The sequence below is a fragment of the Salvelinus fontinalis genome, chromosome 13 (assembly GCF_029448725.1).
Source record: "Salvelinus fontinalis isolate EN_2023a chromosome 13, ASM2944872v1, whole genome shotgun sequence".
In the NCBI taxonomy this organism is placed as follows: domain Eukaryota; kingdom Metazoa; phylum Chordata; class Actinopteri; order Salmoniformes; family Salmonidae; genus Salvelinus; species Salvelinus fontinalis.
The window spans coordinates 37,379,284-37,399,881 of record NC_074677.1 but is presented as its reverse complement, the minus strand read 5'-3'; the positions used below and the strand labels follow the sequence as shown (position 1 = coordinate 37,399,881).

General features: G+C 39.6%; 2 protein-coding genes across 2 annotated transcripts in view; one reads left to right on the top strand and one right to left on the bottom strand.

Annotated features, from left to right (window-relative positions):
* The window catches only part of arhgap20b (Rho GTPase activating protein 20b), a 46,456-nt gene extending 33,517 nt beyond the window's left edge, over positions 1-12,939 (top strand). The window contains exons 10-15 of the mRNA XM_055942731.1: positions 5,959-6,131; positions 6,317-6,478; positions 6,667-6,776; positions 8,044-8,233; positions 10,220-10,334; positions 10,438-12,939. Of these exons, the coding sequence (XP_055798706.1) occupies positions 5,959-6,131; positions 6,317-6,478; positions 6,667-6,776; positions 8,044-8,233; positions 10,220-10,334; positions 10,438-12,068 (2,381 nt within the window). The 3' untranslated portion in view covers positions 12,069-12,939. The remainder of the gene's footprint in view (positions 1-5,958; positions 6,132-6,316; positions 6,479-6,666; positions 6,777-8,043; positions 8,234-10,219; positions 10,335-10,437) is intronic.
* Positions 12,940-17,157: 4,218 nt separating this feature from the next.
* On the bottom strand, positions 17,158-19,100 carry fdx1b (ferredoxin 1b). Its single transcript, XM_055942730.1, has 4 exons — positions 18,885-19,100; positions 18,395-18,522; positions 18,114-18,243; positions 17,158-17,833 (listed from the first exon to the last, which is right to left on the bottom strand). The coding sequence occupies exons 1-4, from the start codon at positions 19,049-19,051 to the stop codon at positions 17,728-17,730; spliced, it is 531 nt and encodes a 176-aa protein (XP_055798705.1). The 5' UTR covers positions 19,052-19,100; the 3' UTR covers positions 17,158-17,727.
* Positions 19,101-20,598: the final 1,498 nt, after the last annotated feature.

Sequence of the window (20,598 nt, the reverse complement as noted above, 5' to 3'; positions counted from 1 at the left end):
CCAGCAGGACAAAGACCCTAAGCATACTGCTAAAGCAACACTTGAGTGGTTTAAGGAGAAACATTTAAATGTCTTAGAATGGCCTAGTCAAAGCCCAGACCTCAATCCAATTGAGAATCTGTGGTATGACTTAATGATTGCTGTACACCAGCGGAACCCATCCAACTTGAAGGAGCTAGAGCAGTTTTGCCTTGAAGAACGGGCAAAAATCCCAGTGGCTAGATGTGCCAAGCTTATAGAGACATACCCCAAGAGACTTGCAGGTTGTAAGGCAACAAAATAGGAAAAATGCCAAGGGGGGGTGAATACTTTCGCAAGCCACTGTACTGATACTTTGCTTGTTTGATGGGCGTAGTGGGATTTCTTGTAAGCGTCGGGTTAGTGTCCCGTTCCTTGAAAGAGGCAGCTCTAGCCTTTAGCTCAGTGCGGATGTTGCCTGTAACCCATGGCTTATGGCTGGGATATGTACAGTGGGGAGAACAAGTATTTGATACACTGCCGATTTTGCAGGTTTTCCTACTTACAAAGCATATAGAGGTCTGTAATTTTTTCTTCAACTATGGGAGACGGAATCTAAAACAAAAATCCAGAAAATCACATTGTAAGATTTTTAAGTAATTCATTTGCATTTTATTGCATGACATAAGTATTTGATACATCAGAAAAGCAGAACTTAATATTTGGTACAGAAACCTTTGTTTGCAATTACAGAGATCATACGTTTCCTGTAGTTCTTGACCAGGTTTGCACACATTGCAGCATGGATTTTGGCCCACTCCTCCATACAGACCTTCTCCAGATCCTTCAGGTTTCGGGGCTGTCGCTGGGCAATACGGACTTTCAGCTCCCTCCAAAGATTTTCTATTGGGTTCAGGTCTGGAGACTGGCTAGGCCACTCCAGGACCTTGAGATGCTTCTTACGGAGCCACTCCTTAGTTGCCCTGGCTGTGTGTTTCGGGTCGTTGTCATGCTGGAAGACCCAGCCACGACCCATCTTCAATGCTCTTACTGAGGGAAGGAGGTTGTTGGCCAAGATCTCGCGATACATGGCCCCATCCATCCTCCCCTCAATACTCCACCTCCATGCTTCACGGTTGGAATGGTGTTCTTGGGGTTGTACTCATCCTTCTTCTTCCTCCAAACACGGCGAGTGGAGTTTAGACCAAAAAGCTCTATTTTTGTCTCATCAGACCACATGACATTCTCCCATTCCTCCTCTGGATCATCCAGATGGTCATTGGCAAACTTCAGACGGGCCTGGACATGCGCTGGCTTGAGCAGGGGGAACTTGCGTGTGCTGCAGGATTTTAATCCATGACGGCGTAGTGTGTTACTAATGGTTTTCTTTAAGACTGTGGTCCCAGGTCTCTTCAGGTCATTGACCAGGTCCTGCCGTGTAGTTCTGGGCTGATCCCTCACCTTACTCATGATCATTGATGCCCCACGAGGTGAGATCTTGCATGGAGCCCCAGACTGAGGGTGATTGACCGTCATCTTGAACTTCTTCCATTTTCGAATAATTGCGCCAACAGTTGTTGCCTTCTCATCAAGCTGCTTGCCTATTGTCCTGTAGCCCATCCCAGCCTTGTGCAGGTCTACAATTTTATCCCTGATCTCCTTACACAGCTCTCTGGTCTTGGCCATTGTGGAGAGGTTGGAGTCTGTTTGAATGAGTGTGTGGACAGGTGTCTTTTATACAGGTAACGGGTTCAAACAGGTGCAGTTAATACAGGTAATTTATTTATTTATTTATTTTTATTTCACCTTTATTTAACCAGGTAGGCAAATTGAGAACACGTTCTCATTTACAATTGCGACCTGGCCAAGATAAAGCAAAGCAGTTCGACGCATACAACAACACATAGTTACACATGGAGTAGAACAAACATACAGTCAATAATACAGTGAAAAATAAGTCTATATACAATATGAGCATGTGAGGTGAGATAAGGGAGGTGAAGGCAAACAAAATATATATATAAATAAATAAAAATATAAAAAGGCCATGGTGGTGAAGTAAATACAATATAGCAAGTAAAAAAAACACTGGAATGGTTGGTTTGCAGTGGAAGAAGGTGCAAAGTAGAGATAGCATTAATGGGGTGCAAAGGAGCAAAATAAATAAATACAGTAGGTAAAGAGGTAGTTGTTTGGGCTAAATTATAGATGGGCTATGTACAGGTGCAGTAATCTATGAGCTGCTCTGAAAGCTGGTGCTTAAAGCTAGTGAGGGAGATAAGTGTTTCCAGTTTCAGAGATTTTTGTAGTTCGTTCCAGTCATTGGCAGCAGAGAACTGGAAGGAGAGGCGGCCAAAGGAAGAATTGGTTTTGGGGGTGACCAGAGAGATATACCTGCTGGAGCGCGTGCTATGGGTGGGCGTTGCTATGGTGACCAGCGAGCTGAGATAAGGGGGGACTTTACCTAGCAGGGTCTTGTAGATGACCTGGAGCCAGTGGGTTTGGCGACGAGTGTGAAACGAGGGCCAGCCAACGAGAGCGTACAGGTCGCAGTGGTGGGTAGTATATGGGGCTTTGGTGACAAAACGGATGGCACTGTGATAGACTGCATCCAATTTATTGAGTAGGGTTTTGGAGGCTATTTTGTAAATGACATCACCGAAGTCGAGGATTGGTAGGATGGTCAGTTTTACAAGGGTATGTTTGGCAGCATGAGTGAAGGATGCTTTGTTGCGGAATAGGAAGCCGATTCTAGATTTAACTTTGGATTGGAGATGCTTGATGTGAGTCTGGAAGGAGAGTTTACAGTCTAACCAGACACCTAGGTATTTGTAGTTGTCCACATGAGTGGAGAACAGGAGGTCTTCTTAAAGAAAAACTAACAAGTCTGTGAGAGCCGGAATTCTTACTGGTTGGTAGGTGATCAAATACTTATGTCATGCAATAAAATGCAAATTAATTACTTAAAAATTATACAATGTGATTTTCTGGATTTTTGTTTTAGATTCCGTCTCTCACAGTTGAAGTGTACCTATGATAAAAATTTACACGCCTCTACATGCTTTTTAAGTAGGAAAACCTGCAAAATCGTCAGTGTATTAAATACTTGTTCTCCCCACTGTATGTACATATGGTCACTTGGGGGATGACGTGGTCGATGCACTAATTAATGAAGCCAGTGACTGATGTGGTAAACTCCTCAAAGCCATCAGATGAGTTCCGAGAATATTTTTCAGTCCATGCTAGCGAAAAAGTCCTGTAGCTTGGCATCCACTTCATCAGACCATTTCCATATTGAGCGCGTCACTGGTACTCCCTGTTTTGAGTTTTTGCTTGTAATCATGAATTAAGAGGATAGAGTTATGGTCAGATTTGCCACACGGAGGGCACGGGAGAGCTTTGTAAGCATCTCTGTGTGAAGAGTAAAAGTGATCTAGAGTTTTTTCACCTCCAGCTGCACAGGTGACACGAAGGTAGAAATTTGGTAAGACGGCATTCAGTTTTCCTGCATTAAAATCACCGGCCACTAGGAGCACCACCTCTGGATGAGCATTTTCTTGTTTACTTATGGCCTCATACAGCTTGTTGAATGCGTGCCAGCATCTTAGTGCCAGCATCGGTTTGTGCTGGTAAATAGACAGCTACCAGAAATATAGATGAGAACTCTTGGTATGGTGTACAGCTTATCATGAGGTATTCTAACTCAGGCGAGCAGAACATCAAGTCTTCTTTCATATTAGAGATTGCGTACCAGATGATGTTAACAAAGAGACACATACCGCCCCCCCTCATGAGCTTACCAGACGCTGCCGTTCTGTGCTGCCGATGCACAAAAAAAAAGCTATTATCCATGTCCTTGTTCAGCTAAGTTTCAGAGAAACTGTAGGATATTAAAGTTCTTCAAAACCTCTCCTCGGCGACAGCCTGCCATTCCATGTATTTGATCTATTCCAGTGCTAGCACAACTGATTCAACTTGTCAACCAACACAAAAATAGCATCTATGGATTTTGTATTCAACACAAAACAATATTATATGGCAGAAACTTTTTTATAGAACCTTTGAAATTGAGAAGAGTTCTTTAGAGAACCTTAATAAGAAAGTGTACTTTACAGCACCATACAAATTATATATATATTGTGTAGTACCAGAATAGGGTTCTAACAACAGAACAACAAAAATATAAACACAACATGCAACAATTTAAAATATTTTACTGAATTACAGTTCATATAAGGACATCAGGCAATTGAAATATATAAATATATTAGTCACTAATCTATGAATTTCACATGACTGGGAGTGCAGATATGAATCTCTTGGTCCCAGATACCTTTAAAAAAAGGTAGGGTCGTGGATCAGAAAACCAGTCAGTATCTGGTGTGAACACTATTTGCTTTATGCAGCGAGACACATCTCCTTTGCATGGAGTTGATCAGGCTGTTGATTGTGGACTGTACAATGTTGTCCCACTCCTCTTCAATGCTGTGGGAAGTTGCTGGATATTGGTAGGAACTGGAACACGCTGTCGTACACGTCGATCCAGGGCAATCAAAAACATGCTCAATGGGTGACATGTCTGGCGAGTATGCAGGCCATGGAAGAACTGGGACATTTTTAGCTTCCAGGAATTGTGTTCAGGTCCTTGTGACAGTGCATTAACATTCTGAAACATGAGGTGATGGAGGCGGATGAAAGGCATGACAATGGGACTCTCATCATGGTATCTCTGTGCATTCAAATTGCCGTCGATAAAATGTTATTGTATTCGTTGTCTTTAGCCCACGCCACATGGGGCACTCTGTTCACTACTTTGACGACAGCAAACCACTCGCCCACATGACTACATACACGCTTTCTGCCATCTGCCCTGTACAGTTGAAACCGGGATTCATCTGTGAAAAACACACTTCTCCAGCATGCCAATGGCCATCGAAGGTGGGGGTTTGCCCACTGATGTTGGTTACGGTGCTGAACTGCAGTCAGGTCCAAACTCTGGTGAGGATGACGAGCACGCAGATGAGCTTCCCTGAGAAAGTTTCTGACAATTTGTACAGAAATTCTTCGGTTGTGCACATCCACAGTTTCATCAGCTGTCTGGGTGGCTGGTCCCAGATGATCCCGCAGGTGAAGAAGAAGAAGAAGCCGTGTGGAGGTCCTGGGCTGGCGTGGTTACACGTGGTCTGTGGTTGTGAGGCCGGTTGGACGTACTGTCAAATTCTCTAACATGACTTTGGAGGTGGCTTATGGTAGAGAAATTAACATTCAATTCTCTGGCAAAAACTCTGGTAGAGATTCCTGCGGTAAGCATGCCAACTGCACACTCCCTCAAAACTTTAGACATCTGTGGCATTGTGTTGTGTGACAAAACTGCATATTTTAGAGTGGCCTTTTATTGTCCCCAGCAGAAGGTGCACCTGTGTAATGTTCATGCTATTTAATCAGCTTCTTGATATGCCACACTTGTCAGGTGGATGGATTATCTTGGCAAAGAAATCCGTACTAACAGGGATGTAAACACATTTGTGCGGTAAACTTGAGAGAAATAAGCTTTTGGTGCGTATGGAACATTTCTGGGATGTTTTATATCAGCTTGTGAAACATGGGACCAACACTTTACATGTTGCATTCATCTTTTTGTTCAGTATAGAAACTTTTGGTAATGGTTCTTTATAGAACCTTAAGAAAGAGTTCTTTACATCACAAAACAAGGTTACATATAGAACCTTATGAACATGGTTCTTTTCAGAATCTTTGAAAAGGGTTCTACAGTATATACTGTAGCACCAAAAAGAGTTCCGCTATCGTTACGAGCCAAATAACCCTTATTTGACATTATATATAATTTTTTTGGTGTTCCCCTCTGGGAATTGCGTTGATTTGTTACTCAAAATGACATTTTAATATTTTTGTTTGGCTAAAAGCAGGTTTGAATGAATGACAACCACCTATCTGTCACTCAGAGTTTCTAAAGAATGCGCTGTTTATAATTTCCAACAGATTCCTTTCAGAAACACATAAAGAGAAAGAAGTCTCTGTTAGACTGGGCTCTGAGAAGAGGACATGGCAGCCAAGGAGGTGGATATCCTGAATCCCCCACAACTCCTCACAAGCTCTTTGGTCTTTCATTGTCCTCCATCTGTCATCATGGAACCCTACCCAGACCCATCATGGTGAGTTGTGATCCCCCTCAAATATGAAAAATGATAAAGTATTCATCTCTACTGCTGGGAAAGCAGTGAGGATAATTCCAGTCATGATGGGCAAATTAGGATAATATCAGTCATGGTGGGCAAATTATTCACAGCTTGTAATTGCGCCTGCAAACTACTACATGTCTGGTCTATTCTCCATACAGGACATGCTGTATCTGTTGTATCATGAGGGCCCCACCACCACAGGGATCTTCCGGCGCTCAGCCAATGCTAAGACATGCCGGGAACTGAAGGAAAGACTGAACTCTGGCAACAGTGTTGAGCTGGAGGGGGAGTCTGTGTTTGTTGCTGCATCAGTCATCACTGTAATTGCTTTCTGAAGTCTCACTTATGTTTTAGATTATTTACTTGCCTGCATTGGATTTTAAACTGAAATTTTATGGCCAGCAGTAACAGTAACATGTTAAAATGGAGGACCAAAAGTAAAAAAATAACCATTTTCATATTGTACTGTATAGATTTTGATTGCTAGGACTTATATTTGAATGAACAGGACTTTCTGCGCAACATCCCTGGCAGTGTGCTAAGTACTGGTCTATATGAAAAGTGGATGGAGGTCATGGCGGCTGATGATATTGAAGACAAGATTGAGTTGATAAAAGGGTGAGAGATTCATACATCTGTTTACTTGTTTACCAACAATAGATTAGTGGCTAAAATAAAGGAGTTGTCATATGGTCCTTGATAAACTGAGACAATTGTGTTAGAGCAGGGATAAAACAAAAGACTCCACCCTCTGCACCCACCTCTGATATAATGGATCTGCTTACAATTGTTTTATTGAGATTTTTCCGCTTGAATAGGTGGCTACCTATTCTATGGGATTTGAAGCCTCCTGAGTGGCGCAGTGGTCTAAGGGACTGTATCGCAGTGCCACTAGAGATTCAGCTGTGCCACATGAGATTCTGGGTTCAAGTCCAGGCTCTGTCGCAGCCGGCTGCGACCGGGAGACCCATGGGGTGGTGCACAATTGGCCCAGTGTTGTCCGGGTTAGGGGAGGGTTTGGACAGCAGGGATGTCCTGGTCCCATTGCGCACTAGTGACTCCTGTGGCGGGCCGGGCGCAGTGCACAGTGTTTCCTCCGACACATTGGTGCGACTGGCTTCCGGGTTAAGTGGGCACTGTGTCAAGAAGCAGTGTGGCTTGGTTGTGTTTCGGAGAACGCACAGCTCTCAACCTTCACCTCTCCCGAGTCCTTACGGGAATTGCAGACAAGACTGTAACTACCAATTGGATACCATGAAATTGGAAAGAAAACAGGGTAACAAATTGATTTATAGATTAGATAGGAAACATTTGGGTAACAGTGAGCAGAAACAGAACAATATTGAAAATTGTACAACAGAATAACACCCTAGTGAATGTGTTCAGTCCTGTTCATATACCATTCTTTAGTCTGTCTGTCTTTAGTATGTACTTCTGCACAGTACATACAGTAAATTTACTTGGGGAAAAACACGTCAATAAATATCTCTCTTCGTGTTGTTGAAATTGCTCTAATGTGCCTAATGTGTGTTTTTCAAAGATATTGAGATAAAAAACAGATATTGAATGACTTTGAAACAGGACATGAAGTGCTGAGAAGGCTATTGGAATTTAAAAAACAAGCAATACAATTCTGTGTGTTATTCTAGATGCACAAAATGATTTAATGAATTTAGCTGAATTGCAAACCACTGCTCTTCTATTCTATTGAGGGCATTTAACCTCTATTAAAGACTATTCTTTGATATGTCCTTTTTTTCCCCTTTCTGCCAGTCACAGGTTTCAAGGTTTGAATCATTGTGTGCATCAGCCACTCACCCATTCCATTACTGGCCTCAATTAGCCGTTAGGATATTAATGGTACTCCATTTTCTGTCCCCTTCAGGCTATTGAGCCAGCTTCCAGAGGATAATGTTACCTTGCTCCGCTACCTGTTCGCCCTTCTCTATCACATCCAGGAGAGCTCACAGGAGAACCAGATGAACGCTTTAAACCTGTCTCTCTGTATCGCTCCCAACATGCTGTGGCTGCCCGTGCCTACTGGGCCAGAGGAGGAGAGTCAGTCCAATAAAAAGGTAGATCTACTTAGGGATCCCCTGTCCAACAACAATAGTACCCTATGGACATTTTATAAGTACCATAAATAATCTTTAATAATTAATGTATTCTTTTATTTCTCTGTATTTCTTACACAGATAAATAAATGAATTATTGAAGATTATTTATTGTGTGCTGACCATCTCTATTGCTATGGACTATGAGAATCTAGCACCCGACAACTTCTGAAAAATAATATGAGAGTGAGCATGTTATCTATTATTCTATTTTATAAATATAATCAAAGATATAATACTTTATTAAGGCTTCAATGAAACACACACATGCAGTAATAAATCCCTAGTGAATTGCTGAGTTTATGTATTAATGCATAATATAATGATTATGCAAAATATACAATTCAATGTATATATGCTGAAATTGTCAGTTCATACTGGGCACAGATGTCAATTCAACATTTATTCCATGTTGGTTCAATGTCATTTCATTGAAATGAAATGAAAACAACTTTGATTCAACCAGTGTGTGTCCAGTGGTTTCTTATTCGGTACAGCTTTTGGAATAGGCCTCATCTCTTCAGTAGCTTATTGCTAAAATAATCATTTTAAAAGGCAACATGATGTCAAGGCTAAGAAATAAATTAAGTCTAATTTGCAGAGGATCAAAAAATGTCTAACTGGTAAATGATTTTGTCTGCGACACAATTTGGCCAATGCGATTCTTCTGCCAATTAAACGTCAGAACATTGATCTAGTGTTTGACGTTTGTGTTGCTGTGAAACATCACAAAGATAAAAACAGTTCTCAAGAGTTCTTAAAACATCAACGTGTAAGTTATAAGCTACAGTGAGCTCCATAAGTATTGGGACAGTGACCATTTTGTTGTTGTTTTGGCTCTGTACTCCAGCACTTTGGATATGAGGACTATGAGGTTAAAGTGCAGACTGTCAGCTTGAATTTTCATCCATATCAGGTGAACCATTTAGAAATGACATCACTTTTTATACATAGTCCCCCATTTTAGGGACCGAAAGTATTGGGACAAGTTCACTTATATGTGTATTAAAGTAGTAAAAAGTTAGGTATTTGGTCCCATATTCCTAGTACGCAATGATTGCATTAAGCATTAAGCTTGTGACTCTACAAACGTGTTGGATGCATTTGCTGTTTGATTTGGTTGTGTTTCATATTATTTTGTGCCCAATAGAAATTAATGGTAAATAATGTTTTGTGTCATTTTGGAGTCACTTTTCCATAAATAAGAATATAATGTTTCTCAACACTTCTACATTAATGTGGATGCTACCATGATATTTATGCCTCAGTAACTTTTCTCACTCATCATTCACGATTCATTCAGGATTATCCCTAATCGTGGTAGCATCCACATTAATGTAGAAATGTTCTATTCTTATTTACAGTAGAAGTGACACCAATATGACACAATACATTATTTACTATTCCTTTCTTTTGGGCACAAAACAATCTGAAACGCAACCAAAACAAACAGCAAATGCATCCAACAAGTTTGTAGAGTCATAAGTTGATGTAGTCATTGCGTGCTGGGAATATGGGACTAAATACGTAACATTTTACTACTTTAATAATGCACATAATGTAGATTTGTCCCAATACTTTTGGTCCTCTTAAATGGGGGGACTAAAAGTGCTCTAATTTCTAAACGGTTCACCCGATATGGATTAAAATACACTCAAATTAAAGCTGACAGTCTGCACTTTAACCTCATAATAATTGAATCATTTCAAATCTTAAGCCAAAACAACAACAAATATTTGATGTCCAATACTTTTGGAGCTCACTGTATAAGTTTTTTTGTTGTTGGTGTAAATTGAAATAATACACTGAATTGAGAGTAATTTTCATTGGACCTCATTAATGACTCTGGTGTTGTAGTTAGCATGAGCAGATATTGTATGTTCATCTCCTGTATCTCCTATTTGTTAACGGTTTCTGCCTCAATGTGTTTTCATGTCTCCATTGCAGGTTGCAGCTCTCATCCAACTACTCATTGAAAACACCCCAGCCATTTTTGGTAAAGATGTTGAGTGCATTTTTACTAAGCCAAATTGTGAACAAGGAACTGTAGACAATGTCATGGGTGAGATCTTTGTTAGATAACATATGGTTTATTTTTATTTTTTTTTGCATTTTCATGGTAACCATGTGGTCTCGCTTTGATCCTTACGTGTTTTTTCTTTCAGTGGAGTCTTACCAGCAGCTCTACTTCTCTGATGATTTGGACTGGGAGAAGCAAGGAGGACTTCACTCTCCTAACAGGGAACCTTTATTCCTGTCTCCAGGGAAACTGGTCTTGAAAGAGAAGAAAGAGAATTTGGGCCTTCTGAATGAGGTTGACTCCTTGAAAAAGCTACATGTGAGTGAGGAAAGTGCTTATAGCTGTGGAAGTCTAGACTTTATGTCTTCACTCTCCAGTGGGTCTATATGCTCCCTGATGGGGACCCAGAGTCTTCGCTCAGCCCGCTGCTCCTCAGAACCCAGTGTGTCTCTGGCTTCTCCCCAGTCAGGGTCCCAAAGCCAGATCCACACTCCTGTTGCCCGTCAGTCCAGCTGCGATGCGGCAGTGATGTGTGGCTGTGCAGACCACTCCCAACACAAACACAAACCCCACGCTAAGGGACTACTAAAGGGGGACAGGAGCCCCAGGGTAGGTGGCAGCAGATCTAGGTATGCCTTCTGGAGGTCCCCTCAGGTAGCTTCTAGGTTCTGGCATCCTGCCCAGAGGCTGGCCATGTCCAACAGGTCCAGTTTCTCCAGCCTGTCCTCCACAGCCACCTCACCATCTGCCTCCTCTCTGAGCTCCATAGACAGTGCCTTTTCCTTCTGCTCTGACTCTGTGTCCTCTCCCAACGAGCCCAGCTCCCTACCCTTCCTGTTCGGCATGTCGGCACGGTTACGCCCTCTCACCCCAGACACCCCGAAGAAATTCCCAAAAGACTGGAGCATGACATTCCCAGTGGCAGTGGCTCAGGCACCCGAGGTTTTGGACTTGTATAATAAGTATGATGAGGGAGAGGAAGACAAGGAGCATTACCGTTCTATTAGCATTCAGAATAGAGAAGACTACCAGTTGCGTACGCAAAGCCTCTGTAGTTTAAAAGGTGAGAATCGTCAAAGCCCTGTCTCTCAACCAGATGACAGTGAGAATTTTATCTCTGATTGGAGTGGGGAGCAGGTGCACCAGAGCCAGAAGGATAAAGTGTTTGAGACGTCAGAGTCAAAAGGCCAGACCAAAGAAATATCCATTACACACATACAGCTGAGAAAAACAAACAACCAGGCTGTCAACAAAGAAGAGGTGAGGGGGACAAAAATTACATTTTACACCTCTAACAGAATGCTGATGAAGAAACAGTCTGATCAATCTGTGGAAGAGTGTGGAGTCTCTCTGGTGTCTGACACAGGGACAGAACATCAGGGAAATGAGGAACTGCTCAGTCAGAGTGTGCAGGTCCACATACCCCAGACAGTGTTCTATGGTCAAAACACTCCACTGGTCCTTCAGTCTGTGTCAATCAGACAATCTGTCAACAACAAGGAGAAAGGAGCAAAGACTAAAACAGAGATTGACTGTGGTGAGGTGGTTCCTGAACAGTTGGGTGGTGGATGCACCCCTCTCTCCCAGACATCATCCAAAACCAATGCCAAAACTGCAAGGACAATCAGCCACAATACTGCAACCACAATCAGCCACACTATAAGAATAAAACTGCCAGCAACTGTCAGAAACACTGTGAGAGAATACTTCAGCTCAAGTGACAACAAGAATGGCAACTCGGATGCAAAAGCAATTGAAAAAAAAACTTGTAAGTAAACTCCTGTAGCAAAGTAAAATGGCTGAACCAACAGAAAATGCCACAAAGCTATCACACGGTGAGGAATCAGTTGTCTGATTGTACAAATGCTCATCATTTGGTGTTTTATAATGGCTTATCAGAATGTAGATAATCAAGGGTTACTTTACCTCCCTCTTTGTGTGTAAATATCTACGTATTTCTTGCTAAATTCTAAATGAAGAATGGTGCAGATTAAATGCAGGAATTAGGATTAGTGATGAATGCAGATAAATGTATGATGAATGTGTAATGAAAGTTAAGCAAGGGAGTAAGACCGTGTCAGATGGTAAAGACTCAATGGGTTAGTACTTGCAGTTAATTTTGTCAAACTAGTCAGCTTGATAAGCAATTTCAACAGTCTCTGCAATGTCCTGTGGGTTGTTGCTTAGAGGAAATGAATGGTATTTATGCAAACCACTCAGACAGAGCACCTCTTCCAACTGAATGGGGATGCTTAATACTATTGTATAGCAAATGGCTGAAGCTATGAATAAGGACCAGACATCTTGCCTTCAATGTCATGTGTGTGTTTACTGGAGGGACTGTGACATGCTCAAGAAGATGATAGGGATAATATGTCAGGGGAAAAATAAAAATGTGAGACAAATTAGGTATAACATGCACAATTTGTATACGAGCAAACACTTTTACAAATATAGTTCAGCTAACACACAAAATACCTGTAAAAAATTTAAATACATGAGATGGAAAATTATCCAAACTGAGTTCCAAATAATGTTAAGCGATTGCATGGTGTTCACATTTTCCTGATTCTAACTTTAATCATTAAAGAATAATTACAACATAAATCGCATTGAATAGTAGTGAGTTAAAAAAAATGGAGCACCTTGTGTGTGTGTGTGTGTGTGTGTGTGTGTGTGTGTGTGGGTATGTATGTATGTATGTATGTATGTATGTATGTATGTATATATATATGGAACACCTTATTTACACTGTGTGTGTATGTATATATATACACACACACACACACACACACACACACGCACACACACACACACACACACACACACACACACACACACACACACACACACACACACACACACACACAGTGTGCATAAGGTGCTCCATTTTACACGTGCAAAATGGCACTGAACTGTTCAAAAACAAAAAACATTTTTTTTAACTCACTACTATTCAATGCGATTTATGTTGTAATTCTTCTTTAATGATAAAAGTTAGAATCAGGAAAATGTGAACACCATATGGAACACCTTATGTACACTGTGTGTGTGTGTGTGTATGTATGTATGTATGTATGTATGTATGTATGTATGTATGTATGTATATATATGTATGTATATATATATAATATATATGTATATATATACACACACACACAGTGTACATAAGGTGTTCCATATATATATATATATATATATATATATATATATATATATATATATATATATATAGATATATATATAGATATATATATAGATGCATTGATACAGTGCTTTCGGAAAGTATTCAGAACACTTGACTTTTCCACGTATTGTTATGTTACAGCCTTACTTTAAAATGGATTAAATTAGTATTTTATTCTCATCAATCTACACAAAATACCCCATAATGACAAAGCAAAAATAGTTTTTTTGACATTTCTGCAAATGTATTAAAAACAAAAACAGAAACAACTTATTTACATAAGTATTCAGACCCTTTGCTATGAGACTCGAAATTGAGCTCAGGCGCATCCTGTTTCCATTAATTATCCTCGATGTTTCTACAACTTGGTACCTGTGGTCAATTTAATTGATTGGACATGATTTGGAAAGGCAGACATCTGTCTATATAAGGTGCAACAGTTGACCGTGCATGTCAGAGCAAAACCTAGACATGAGGTCGAAGGAATTGTTCGTAGGGCTCCGAAACAGGATTGTGTCTAGGCACAGATCTGGGGAACGGTACCAAGAAATGTCTTCAGCATTGAAGGTCTCCAAGAACACAGTGGCTTCCATCATTCTTAAATGGAATAAGTTTGGAACTACCAAGACTCTTCCTAGAGCTGGCCGCCCAGCCAATGTCCTTGAGTAGCCCAGCCAGGGCCCGGACTTGAACCCGATCTAACATCTCTGGAGGTAACCTGAAAACAGCTGTACAGCGACACTCCCCATCCAACCTGCCAGAGCTTGAGAGGATCTGCAGAGAAGAATGGGAGAAACTCCCCAAATACAGTGGTGCCAAGCTTGTAGCACCTTGAAGACTCAAGGCTGTAATCGCTGCCAAAGGTGCTTCAACAAAGTACTGAGTAAAGCTTCTGAATACTTATGTAAATATGATATTTCAGTTTTTTCTCTGTTATGCATTTGCAAAGAATTCTAAAAACCTGTTTTTGCTTAGTCATTATGGGGTATTGTGTGAAGATTGGGGGGGGGGGGGGGGATGATTTAATCAATTTTAGAATACAGCTGTAACGTCACAAAATGTGGAAAAAGTCAAGGGGTCTGAGTACTTTCCGAATGCACTGTATAACAGTCTTAAACACATACAGTAATAACTAGGACCCTGTGTTTTGTGCCATCATGTGACATGCCTGGATTTTAACCTTTATTTATAACGCATGTATACTGCACCACTTTAATCATTGTCTGTTTTTATGCATGTTTTATCCTAGAACACTAAGAACAGCAACTGTTAACGAGAATCCAATATGGCGTGAACCTTCATATCACTGTAACAATCAGGAGGGGAAATAATTGCCTTTTCAGACCTTGTAGCAACTGATAATGAAATAACTGCCAATAATGTAATAGCGGTTCATAATTTTTACATTTGTAATGCTGATAATGTAATAAATTGCCAATAAACTAATAAATATGCAGAACGCATAACGTAATAACGTTTTTGCACTTAATGTAATCATTATTATCGATTATTACATTATAAAGTGTGTAAAAAAAATCTATATTGTAATAACTTAATACAATACTGTAATAACACACTTGAGGAACAGTTTGTATTTGCATCCATTGCCACAAAAGGGAGGGTGTAACTATTACACTTCCATTCTGACCTTATAAACATCCAATGTCTTCAGAGAGAAAAAACAACAACACTCCTCAATTTGAAGACAAACCTTGCAGTCATGTGATTAGCCAAATTCTAATGATCAAAAAAATATTCAACAGGAGTTTCACTCCTCCTTATCCCAGGATTGACCAGGCTACTTTGCCTTACAGAGTGGAGATGGAACCAGACTCATGTCAGACAGACAGACAAACTCACTGATTCACTCACAGACTGACTGACTGACTGGCTGACTGATTCACTCACTTACTCATTCACTCACTCACTCACACATAACCCATTGGACCAAGGCCAAAATCTGTGTTTTTTTCCACTACTTTAATTTATTTACCTTTACAGTCCCCTTATGAGCCACATATGGAAGTGTTACACATTTTTATTTTTCAGGTCAACCAGTACAAGAAACGTTTTAATACAAAGTTACTTTCACAGCTTCATTTTACATGTTCTGGTAGATACGACAACATTTTGGGACTGTATTATCTGCAATATCTAAGTGTGTCAGGATTTAAATACCACGATCTGCCCGTTTATGTCTGTTGAGAAACATGAGTATGAGCTCTCCAACATTAGCCCACTGGTTACATTCCCTTAGTAATATCAAATAACGACTCAGGAATGTGGTTTGGTGTGTAGTCAGCTATTACACATGACCCTTGATATGCAGGAAAAAGAGTGAATATAGATTTAGTATTTATTTGTAAGGTTGTTATTACATCATTGGTTAAAAGTTATTACACTATTAATGAAAAAACTTTTACCCACTCCATAATGTATTCATCAATGCATAATGTAATAAAAGCTTTTTAGCTATATAACGTTATTAGGTTATTGGCAATTTATTACATTATGAATGCAAAATGTATTACATTATTAGCAGCTATTACATCATTGGCAGTTATTACATTATCAGTTGCTACAAACCTGTATATGCCTATGTTTATTGCACCACCTATAATAAATCACATTTCTCCTCAAAACTCTCTGCATATGTTTTTCCATGCATTCTCAGTCCCAACTTTCTAGACATCATATTTAAAATATGCAGGGTTATTAATTGCAACAACTTATTGTTTTGCACAAAGATTAGTGGGTCACATTTCACACAATGTAGTTGGATGAAAACACATTTGTTTTACTTACTTAAAGGGAATTTTATGTGGTTTAGAAAGTGCCTTCAAAAAGTATTAATTCCCCTTGACTTAGTCCACATTTTGTTGTGTTACAGCCTAAATTAAAAAGGAATTAAAAATAATAATACTTCTCACCAATCTACACACAATACACCATAATGACAAAGTGAAAGCATGTTTCAATTTTTGAACATTTATTGAAGATGAAATACAGAAATATCGCATTTACCTAATTGCTTTGCCACATTTTTTACAGTATTAATTTAGAACTTGTCGCAAACAGAATGCATATTTTGGATAATTTTTATTCTGTACAAGCTTACTTCCTTTCTCTTTGTCAATTAGGTTAGTTTTGTTGAGTAACTAGAATGTTGTTCATCCATCCTCAGTTTTCTCCTATCACAGCCATTAAACTCTGTAATTGTTTTAAAGTCACAATTGACACCATGGTGAAATCCCTGAGCAGTTTCCATCCTCTCCGGCAACTGAGTCAGGAATGACGCGTGTATCTTTGTAGCAACCGGGTGTATTGATACACCAGTGTAATTAATAACTTCACCATACTCAAAGGGATATTCAATGACTGCTTTTTTTATTTTTACCCATCTACTAATAGGTGCCCTTCTTTGCGAGGCATTCAAAAACCTCCCTGTTTTTTTTGGTTGAATCTGTGTTTGAAATTCACTGCTCGACTGAGGGACCTTACAGATAATTGTATGTGTGGGGTACAAAGATGAGGTATGGATTCAAAAATCATGTTAAACACTATTATTGAACACAGAGTGAGTCCATGCTACTTATTATGTGACTTGGTAAGCAAATGTTTACTTCTGAACTTATTTAGGCTTGCCATAACAAAGGAATTTAAATACTTATTGACTCATTCAACTTTTTAAAAAATGTATTAATTTGTACAATTGTTTTTCATTTAAAAAACATAATGCCACTTTGACATTTTGGGGTATTGGATGTAGGCCAGTGACAAAACATCTCAATTGAATCAATTTTAAATTCAGGCTGTAACACAACACATTTAGGAAAAAGTCAAGGAGTGTGAATACTTTCTGAAGGCACTTTGCAGAGAACTGCTGAATAAAGATAGTCCACTTTAATGTGCTTCCATATTTCCAATGGTTTCCTTTTATAAAGCCAGCATGCTAGGTGACATGTCATTGAACTACAGGCAATGTTTGTAACATTTAATAACTTACTATTTATAATTACAGGAATGTCTTCTTAATGCATGCCACTTCAGGCCATTTTGTATGCAATGTACAGGTAATGTGTAATTGTTACAACCGATTCTCCAACAGAAGCTAGTTGATTGGTAGAGCAAAGGGTAATACATGTCAGTGGTCCTGAGTGATATGTTTCTGGAGATGTTTGATTATGATGATGATTAGACTTGGTACAGTAGGTGAGAGGTGAGAGGTGTAGCAGGTTGCATGAAGGATCACTGGCTGCCTTTAGATCCCACAGCATCCCTCACCTCTTGGGGCACTTGGACAGTCATACCATCCATCCACTTTTGCACTGTCACCTGGCAACCAAGACGGGACCTGTCAATCAGAAGCAGATTAGAGGCAGACAGATGATTTCAGAGCATTTATATAAACTACTCCAGATTTGTTTTACTGAACTATCAAATTTCCTGCACTTTGTTGTGTCTATGTCAGTTCAACAGTGAGGCCCTATCACTTGTTTCTGTTTGGACCGGATTAAATCAACATTTATTGTGTGTGCCTGTTTTGATTGAGCTGTGATTGCGTATGTAAATCATAACATTTCCACAAGCGAAGGACAGCGAAGGACACTTTCTCATTTCAAAATGAAACTCACGTCTTGGTAAGCCCGTAAGCTAGATCTAGCATATCCATCTCCTCATCCACCGTTGGTTCCATCTTCTCATAAAATGTCTTGTCAAAAATGAGATGACAGGTGGAGCATGCTAATGTCCCCTCACATGCACCTGAAGAACAACAGACGAGACAATAAAGGGACATATGTGAAAATCCTTAAAGACACCTGGATAGTAGATGGCATTTATACTGTAAATGCAACAAATACATATTTGCTAAAGATATTCATATTTTACTTGTCTATTTTTCCTGTTTACATACCAAAACCACTTATGTCCAAGTTTTTGTCTATGACAACATCCAACAGGGTCTGTCCTTCAGTAACAGCAGTGGTGGTTTTGATGCCATCTTGGTTAATAAAGTGTATAATGACTTTTTCCTCCGACAAGCTGTAAAAATCAGAGCTTGTTATAAGCCATGACTTTCCAGATAAAGACTACATATAATTTATCTTAATCAATATGTTTGAAAAGGTCGAACATTTAGCGGTCTTTCTGGATGTATTGTATCAAAGCCTATTAAAATATTTTCATCTTCAGCCAACTGAATTAACATTTATCAGCAGTTATTATATTATCACCCATTGTAGAGGTACTCACTATAATATGGCTCTGGGTAAGAACAGAGAAAGAACAGTATGAATACATAATTAAAATGTACAGCAGATGATAAAATATAGGGTTTCAAGAGACCTATAAACTAACCTTAGCAGATAATGTTATGGTCCTATAAGCAATTTCAAATCACTTACCTGTTATTTTCAGAGTCGGAGTGTATGGCCGAGTGGATGCTGATGGCTTTGCCTTGGCTGTGTGGGGTCCAGATTTTAATGAGGCAAGTTTTGACTCCCATTGAGATACGGGGTGTATTGACCATCTTAGTGAAAAGGAAGGAGCCGAGATGCAAACACCTTGCCATGTTGGCCTGTGGCGTGTCGATTGTGGACTGAGTGGTAAGGGGGCCTCTGGTGAATACCATCAGCCTTGAGTAGAACTCAGCCCACAAGAAGAGCCAAGGCCTAGCATAGATAACCTAACCTCAGCTCTGCAGGTGGCAGAGAATGGTTTAGCTAACATCTATAAGAATTACACGTCTCATCAACCCTAAGGTCAAACTGTAAGTCATCGTAGATCTTCAAGTTTGCCTCCTCAATGACTTATGATGAGAGATATTTGTTCCTCATAAGAATATGCTGTTGTTTTTCATTGAAAAAAGAATGCCATCTCTCTCCAGAAAACTTAGTTATAAACCTAATTTAATTTCATTTGGAGCAGCCACCTGTATGTGACTATATGAATAACCTATAAGACTTTATTACCTACAAGATGTTGAACATCTGTCTCATCTACTGTCTGTATAATGATGTGTGGCCATTGTAAACCTGCTTTAAGTTTTAGAATATCTTACAAAAATGTAACGTTTTATAATTTCATTAGTTCTACTCTTGTTGCTGGAGGGAACACATTTTTACAGGAGCTCACAGAAAACTGGCCCACATATCATCCTCTAGGAATGTGTATATACAAGTACATTATGAGCACATTAGGTTGTACAATGGTCAGGGTTAGCTCTTAATGTTTGTTAAGGCTAGACAATATACACACATCCGCACAAAGGTTGGAGCAGGGTCAGCCATAGGGTCAACAACAGTGCAGCACCCCTGGAGGAGTTTAGGGGTTAAGTGCCTTGAGCAAGTACACAGTGGCAGGAGAAGGCAACTAGAATCTCAAACAACTAAACAAATTACCTTATTGTTCTTTAACTTACGAGGTCAAGAAATGTTTTATTATGGTCCTCACACCGAGGGTGTCTCTGACCTTTACGAGCTCACAGCAAATCTGACCACATCATTTTAGAAAATGCATGTCTAACAACAAAGTTATTCCACTAAGCCAACTGCTTTGTGAGTGGATGAACATGTCATACTCAATGTGAGAGCAGTATTGTGTCAATACATTTTGTCTAAGGACAGGTTTGCATGGCAACCAATGATGAATACAAACCCTGAATTGCTGATGTTATGTTTTGGCCATGGAGAGGCTTTGAAGCCACCGGTCAGCCATATTGGTACTGCCCGGAGCGGTCCTCCATAGGAATGAATGGAATTCTACAGTTTTTCAATTAAATGTTTCAAGGACAGAATTACATATATTTAAGTATTTTTTGTTGTCACGGGGACAGTAACATTTGTACTTTCAAAACATTATACTTTAAGGAAAATATTTTTATATATATAAAAAAAAATATTGGTATGTTTAGCATATCATTTAAAAGTATGCATTAAGGTGTCTGTAATAGAATAAACGTTGCAAAAACAAATGTAGCCATTAATAAGTTAATTTCTATAATATTATTTACACTAGTGGGGGAGTGCCAAGATGGAGGCGCAGTGGCTTCAAAACAGCAAACCCTAACAGTCATCTAGTATATACAGTACCAGTCAAAAGTTTGGACACATTTACTCA

What these genes read in the sequence shown, in the direction of transcription:
- fdx1b (XM_055942730.1), bottom strand. Translation starts at nt 19,051, where the DNA reads ATGGCAAGGTGTTTGCATCTCGGCTCCTTCCTTTTCACTAAGATGGTC. An exon ending in TCCGACTCTGAAAATAACAG is followed by an intron (nt 18,523 to 18,884) that starts GTAAGTGATTTG and finishes TGATTTTTACAG; the next exon opens with CTTGTCGGAGGAAAAAGTCA. An exon ending in GCTTACGGGCTTACCAAGAC is followed by an intron (nt 17,834 to 18,113) that starts GTGAGTTTCATT and finishes TCTGATTGACAG; the next exon opens with GTCCCGTCTTGGTTGCCAGG.